At 44.8% G+C, this 7832-nt stretch overlaps 1 protein-coding gene across 1 annotated transcript in view; it reads right to left on the bottom strand.

The window, feature by feature from the left end:
* Window positions 1-7832, bottom strand: part of MTURN (maturin, neural progenitor differentiation regulator homolog) — a 25319-nt gene that overhangs the window by 13835 nt on the left and 3652 nt on the right. Inside the window, exon 2 of the mRNA XM_011361715.2 lies at window positions 1947-2069. Coding sequence (XP_011360017.1) covers window positions 1947-2069 — 123 coding nt within the window. The remainder of the gene's footprint in view (window positions 1-1946; window positions 2070-7832) is intronic.

Raw genomic sequence — 7832 nt, 5'->3', positions numbered from 1 at the left:
GGTTGAACGGATGGTGCAAATCAGACGGAGCGCCATACGCCAACGAAATTCCGATTCTTGTAACAGTGGATTAAATGACTGGGACCGACTCTTTCACAGAGAACTAAAAAAGCTGGATTAAATACGAAAAATGCCTTCTTAAATATATTGAAGAATTAGAACCTAGAGAGGTAAACCTAACATAAAAAGCTGCTTTTGTCCTGAGGGTATTTGCTGACCTAGAAAAACAGCTAGAAACTTTACTGCATTCTTGGCCTACTCTAAGAGCTAGGGGGACCAGAGTCAAATCCAGGGTCTTCACAAGGAGCAGAATGGGATAAATCACCCCTACTTTTAAGCTGGAACCCCCAAAGGCCTAAACCCTTGCTCAGGTTTGTCTGTGTGCTCCCAAATTCACATGTTGAAATCCTAACCCTCGAGGTGACGGTATTGGGGGGTTGCTTTGGGAGGCCATTAGGTTACGAAGGCAGAGCCCTCAAATGGGGCTAACACCCTTACAAAACGGACCCCAGAGATATCTTTCTCTCCTTCTGCCACGTGAAGTTACAGCGAAATGATGGCTGTCTGCTTAGGAAGCAGCCCCTCGCCAGACGCCCAATCTGCCAGCACTCTGCTCTTGGCCTCCCAGGCTCCAGAACTGTGAGAAATACATTTCTGTGGTTTCTAAGCCATCCAATCTGTGGCATTTTGTTTAGAAGCCTGAATGGACTAAGACAGCTCTCAGAACAAGGACGAACCGGAACACGGGGCCTACAGCCTGGCTTTTTATCATCGGCCGAGTTCCAAGAACCACAAGTCTTACATTGTTGGGAGGTGATCTCAGACCTATCGGGTACCGAAGCCCTGGCAGCAGCAAATAAAAATCCTCTCTGGGAGAAGGTACCCTCATCTTAGACCTCAATTTATTCCTATATATACATTTTCAAATATAATAACCAGCATACAGGGAGATAAGCCTACACACAAAGAAACACCATGCCAAAAATGAGAACCAGTCAAAACAAGGGACAACAAGACAGACTTATAAACCTTGAAATACTGGAATATTGGATATAGTCTATTATGCAATCATGCCTACTACGTTCAGAGAAATCAAAGACAAGCTTGCACATTTCAGCAGAGAAGCCGATAACTGTTTTAAAAGATTTGCAAGAGAAATAGAATTTCTAGGTCAAATATCCTTGAACATGAAGAGTGTTTATGGTGGGCACCAAATTGAACTCGGGGGAAGTGTCATGCCATTGGTAATCTGACTTTATCTTCCAATAAAGATGTAGGGCAATAGGTAATTTTCAAAATGGGGGTGAGTACTCATTTTACATATTTTTTAGCTAAAATTCATTTTACATGTGTTTCAGCTAATATGAAGACAAACCATCAGCTCGCCACAGCCGCAAACATACAGATTCCTGAATCCTAAGGGGCGGGGCAGGACGGGGCGGGGTCGGGGGGAGCAAGTTCTCTATAAGAGAGTTTAGAAAAAGAGAAAAGAACAGAACCAGTATCCAATTTCATCCTTCTCCACACCCACAGACATGGAGGTACATCCTTTATATAACCTTCTGGAAGTTTCCCAAATATAGGCCTCACTATTATAAGCAAACCTTCAGAGCACTTCCGAGCATTTTGGTTTTAAGTCTACCGGATGAGGACAGGAATACTCAGTTGTCTCATGGAGGTTTGCTTCCCACCCAATCAGAGATTCTTCACTCATGGGATGCTAGAAATAACTATCATCCTGCAACAAACAGCTGTGTCACATCCCATTTCCCCCTCCCTCCCACCCTCCGCCTCCCTCCACTTGCTCCTATCTTTAAGCCACAAAGCAGACAAGAGAAAAACAATTCGTCATCCCAGGTTTTGCCCACTTTCCCCACAATCCATGTTATTCAAAGCACAATCATGGCAGAAAACAAGGTGGCTTGAGAAGCCAAGCAGGCACCTACAGGTCTGAAAGACTTGAAGACTTTTTCCAAGACTTCCTGGAGCGTCTTCTTGCCGCAGGAAGAGATGTAATCCTGTGCTAGCTGCAAGAAAGGCAGGCAGTCCTCGCTCTCACTCCACACGTGCTATGTGCCCACGGGCAAGGGGAAAGGAGAAAACAAAGACACAGTCATTACACTCACTGTGAAATACAGAAAGCCGAACAGATTTTTTTTTTAATTACATGAATTTGAAGAAGGCCTCCATTCCAGAGTAAAATTCATAAATTCATTCTTGATTTGTTTGCATTGAAGGGGATAAGAAAATGTGTACCCTATAGAAAATCCCATGCTCTTGGTCTATAATTTCACCTGCTCGATTTGATATCAGATATGCTCATACACTATATAAAAAGGACAGCAGGGTCGACATCCCCCCCCCCCACGCAATTTCCACTGCCCCCCTTCCAGTGCAGGCTAAGGATGGTTTTAAAACAGAAGAGAAGCCTAGAGTCTGCATGATTATTAACTTTGCCTTCAGCTATGGCTGAAGGATTAATTAAGCATAGTTTGTAACCACTAACTTGGACCGAGACCTTCTTTATCCAGATTCGCCTGTGAGCGGGGGTGATGAATGAAATGAATTCAGGAGAACACACAGAAAAGTTGTCTATAAGACAGCGAGGGAAAAAGGCTTCTGAAAGTTCACCTTCCCTCAAATGCTTCAAGAGGGCTTCGTATCTAAGCATTGCTTCACAATCTTAAGACGCACCAAGGAGACTGGCTTTAGGTTTTTATTTTTCCTTAAGTCTAGATGAGGGTTTTTCCCCCTATATAAGGATATCCATTTTAGCGCATCTTTAAAACTAGACAAGTCTTGCCATAAATGTTCGAGGATTTGGAATAAGCCCAAGAAATGGGCTTGAAAGATCTAGATGCAGAAGGGTCAGGCATTGGGCTGCCAGGATGTCGGGTACCAAAAATCACTGTTTAGAGGGGACTAATTAATGATAGTTCAACACTGGTAAAAAAAAAAAAAAAAAGGATAGATAGAGGCACGAGAGAGAGGAAGACATCGGTAGATGAGAGTGAGAACAGAACAGGCACAAGGCAGCAGGATATAAAATTGATTTGGACAAATGGTCCATATCGAGCACAAACCTGCTCCCTCCCATTAATACAAATGATTAGGGCATCACCCCTGAAAGTTATAAGGTCATCAATTCAATAAACATTTTTCACCTTCTTCCTTCTCATTGCAGCATTTCCAAGAACCAGATCGTAGACTTAAAATACTGCTTAGATCTAAGAGAGACTAATTAGGTGCTCATGTGCCATCTTTACAGCCAATTACCTGTATTTCATAGATGCAAAGGTCCATTTCTGACACAGGCTGCTCTAATTCCAGGAGAATTCTAGAGTAGCTTCACCTTGACCTAACAAAGATAACTTCTAGATTCTCTAACTTTAGAGAATAGCTCAAACACAATTCCCTATTAATTAGAGACCCTTAAAGTTGTCGAGCCACCGAAATGCCATGTATATAACAGTATCTTACACTGTACGAAAGCAGAATAGTACAAAGTGCTTTTATGTCCAATATCGAATCTGATTCTTAATCAGGGGATTCAGCAAGAACAATAAAGACCCACTTTAATATAAGTTCTGCTCAGTACCCATTTTCATACCCAAATTTTAACAAGGTTCAGTGCTTTCAATTCTCCAAATTAAAGCAGGGGTTAACATCTACACCACACAGTAGAAAACTTTAAGCCTCTCTTCCCCAGAGTAAAAAGTATAAGTTCCTGGCACAGTGCCTGGCTGGCATGCAGTGGATGTTCAATAAATGGTGGACATAAGTACCCCCTTCTCCCTTTTGCTTCTGCAGAATAGGGGTGGTTGAAGTTGGGCTCTCCACCTGCCACATGGCTAAGGTCACACGCTGAGCAGATCAGACACCTAATGTAACTTCGCCGAGAACACTATCCAAGGCAATTTGTGTTATAGTTAATTCAGAAGGTGTCTCTGAAAACCTTATATGCCTGTTTTTTGTTGTTGTTGTTTCTTTTTTAAGTGCATTTGGGCTTTAAATTACAAAGTAAGCTAAGGAAAGTGTATCACTCAAACAGTAACAGAATTGCAGAGCACTCACCACTGTGTGGTAAGCAGACAGTTTCCTTTGGCTGTTTCTAGGGCATCTCTAACCTCAAGAGGAGATTGTTCAGGCTACAATTCTCATTACCTCACTTTTGGAGTTGTGGATTTATGAATATATTCTGGAGAAGGAAGACTCGACACCTGACAAAGGGTCTGCTGTCCATTCTGCTGTCTATGTAGCTGTCTAACTTACCCTGGATCCCCAGTTATGTTGGTTTTGTGGGTTTAAAAGAGTTTTAACAGAGTCTCTGCCCACAGGATAATGTGAGGGAGCACGGGGTTTGAAATCAGACAGACCCAAGCATTAGTTATTACATGCTAATTGTAATTCATATCCATTGTATCTCATAACAAAAGTATTCAGTTTTATTTTTTGAAACTGTTTCCTTCCAAAATTAATCAAAGCAGTCAGCAAAGATCCACAGAATACAAGACACGATGAACTAAAAAATAAGTCTGCAGTTGGGAAAATGAGGACAGAGAGAAAACAATGAAAGGAAAATAAGATAAAAACCAAGTGAGATTAGGACAAACAGTGCAAGGTAAATGGGCCTGGCCACTTGTGAGGATGGGACAGAGTTGCCTCTGCTGCTTTCCAGAGGCCTAGGCAAAGACAGAAGCGCAATCAGTGCCCGAGGCAGTGCTCGCAGATAAAACAGTCCAGCTCTTCAGAACTAGCAGGCAAGGGGCTGGGGGTGGGCTCGTTACCTCTTAGGAAAAATAGAGGGGCCCATCCCAACACCAGGGGAAGCGCAGGAAGGACATCAGGTGGGTGGGCTGATGATGCTCCTGAAGATGGAGTCTGGGGTCTGTCTAGTCTGTACAAAGGCAAGTGGTGACCGAAGATCCGGAATCCTGCGCCACAGGGCATGGCCACCAGAGCTTGAACTTGGAAAATATTTTAAGCATGTGTAACCAAACACCCACTTGGGCCATGAAAAAAGCTAGAATCGGGGTCAGAGAAGCTGTGGCTTTGAACAATGTACAGTAACTTCCTGGCAAACATAAATGCAGGTACAGAATGTATTGGCTTTCCAGTACGATAATTAGAGCTCAGGCAGATGACAGATCTCGCCTGCTGTAATGGGAGAAATGCCAAGCAAGGGCTTGGCGAAGGAGAGAAAGCAGTGAGTCTGAAGCTTTAGTGTGCCACAGTCACCTGGAGGTTTATTAAAACACAGTTGCTGGGCCCTGCCCAGGGCTGTCTGATGGGGGCGGGGCTTCGAGGATCCACATTTCCAACAAGTTCCCAGGTGATGCCCAGGCTGCTGGTTCTGGGACCACACTTTGAGAACCAGAACCAGAGCAGAACTTGGACTAACTACAACTTTGGGGGTTGGGAGTGGGGATGAGCATTACATTTAAAGGTCTGAATGTCAGTACTGACTAAACTCAACTCCGAATTCAGAACTGCACGGGTAGCTGTGCAGTGGACTTGGCTGCACCTCCCCGAGCAACCTACTCGTTCCTATAACTTCCTTCCTATTAGGAGCTGAAAATTCCCGGTGAGAACTTTGATTTTAGAACAGCCCTTCTGTGGCCCTTCTTTCTGTTATTAAGTTAGGCTGGAGTTTATTATCAAAACTTGTCAACAACATACTGCGTCATCTGCAAAGAGAAAAATGACCACCTTTCTGTTTTCTATAGTGTAGATGGCAATATCCAGCTTCCTCCAGAATGGTATTAGGTCATTAAAGTAATTCCATCCTACAAATACCTTTTTCAGCACAGTGTTTTAGAGCACAAAGGGCCACTGCCAATGGGCCTCATGCCCACTGCGGTACTGACTTGGGGTTTTTGCCATCATCAGTTCCAGGGAGTCCATTTTGACTTGGTGTAGCTTAATCCAAACGGACTGCTGTCCACAGAAGCGACAGCAGAAGGTACAAGCTACAAGCCATCTCATGACACCTAACACGGGTCTGCAGTGGGTGGGAAGAACAAAACTGGCTAGACCTACGACCTGCTCTTTATGGCAGCCACTGATCTGTTTTACCAAAGAGGTGACTGTGGCTCAGAGAGGTTAAGCAACTTGTCTGTGGTCACACGGGGAGCAAGGTGCAAAGCCAGGACCTCAGCAGAGATGTGCACACCTTCACCTCGAGCCTCAGTTCCTTCATTTGTAAGTCATAGAAAATAATAATACTCCCAGGGTGGTTATAAAGACTGCAGGAGATAACCCGCAGACTGGCTCTCGGCAGGGCCTGAAGGGCTGACTCCTATCTGAACTCACATTAGCATGACTTTACCCTCCTAGGGATTACCACTCCATGAACAGACAAGGGCATATCTTTTCCCCTGATAAGTCTGTCTACATGAAGAATGCTTGGCCACTGTGTTAAGCTTTACAGTCTACCATCATCCCCCACTTTAATCCTCACAAGAATAATACAATAAAGATATGATTATCCCCATTTGACAGATGAGGAAACTGAGGGTGGAGTTTAAATTAGACAAGAAAGTGCTTTCTCTCCACTATACCGCCATTGAAACACAACGCAATCTCATTTAAACAAGTTATATTTTCTTCTTTTTGTTATCTGGTCACATAGTTAAGAATAGAGACAAGTTTAGAATGAAAATGGGGGAAAAATATATATGGGCGTGTACACACATATAAAATTAAAACACATAGTTTTTCTGGAAATAATACTATCTTTGTTTTTGCATTGAGGAGGGATTAAACGATACAAAATAATTTTAGATCCAAACATGTTTTGATGGTTTGGCAGAAAGGGTAGGACAATAGGGGGGCCTCCCGCGTCCAGTCATTAGCGCCCAGGCACCAGGGAGGGGCAGGGAAGGGCTCCTTGTTCAGGGCCAGGATGGGAGGAGCAGTGGTGCCACCAAGCCCAGGAGTGCGTGCCACCTACACGCGTGCCCTTCTGTCTGGCTGCCAACGCCCCACTCCTCAAGCCTGACAGAGCCCTCAGGATCTTCTGAGTAGGCAGAAGAGGGGAGCGTGTCACCTGTGAGCCCACAGTCCCCTCCCAGTCACAGCTGTAGCCAGGCAGGGTTAGCCCTGTCCCTGAACTCCCAGCACAGACAAGGCACTGGCAGCTTCATTTTATCCCAGGACCTGACCTCATGGGGTGTCCGCAGAGAGAGGCCCAAATCAGGGCAGCAGTTTGGGAAGGGACAGCGTGGCCTGGATGGCCTGTGAAGCGAGAAGGGGACAGAGTGCACAACGGACCTGGGAGCTGCCAAAGCGGAAGTTAAAGCAAAGGAAGTCCTTGCTCCCAGGCCTCTGGAGCTACTGGCCTGACCCCGCCTGTGGGACATTCTGCATGGTGGAAACGACACACCCCCGGGCTCGGGCTCAAGTCCCGGTTCTGCTGCGTCTTAGCACTACACACCCGGATGAGTCCCTCAAACTCACCGCGCCTCAGTTTCCTCGCTTAGAAAATGGGGATAATAATACCTACCTCTCAGAATTTTGTGAGGCCCAATAAGAAGCTGCCCTGGAACCCATATTTTGAACTGGGTCCCCAGTTGTCACTCCTGTGATCTATGTGTTCAATACAGAATATAGGGCTATGGTCTCAGTTGCTCTACCACTTCGTAGTTGGGGGAAAGTCAGTAAATCTCACTGTGCTTCAGCATCCTCGACTGTAAAATGAAGATAATTATAGAGAGTACCTTGTGATACTACTAAGATTAAAGGAGTTCACATATGCTAAGTGCTTAGAGCATTGCCTGACAGGGTAAACTGCACGTAAGTGGTAGCTGTTACTGTTCTTCAAAGCTGTCGTT

The sequence above is a fragment of the Pteropus vampyrus genome, unplaced genomic scaffold (assembly GCF_000151845.1).
Source record: "Pteropus vampyrus isolate Shadow unplaced genomic scaffold, Pvam_2.0 Scaffold69, whole genome shotgun sequence".
NCBI classification, from domain to species: domain Eukaryota; kingdom Metazoa; phylum Chordata; class Mammalia; order Chiroptera; family Pteropodidae; genus Pteropus; species Pteropus vampyrus.
The sequence above is the reverse complement of the archived record's forward strand: the minus strand, read 5'-3'. Positions and strand labels throughout refer to the sequence as shown.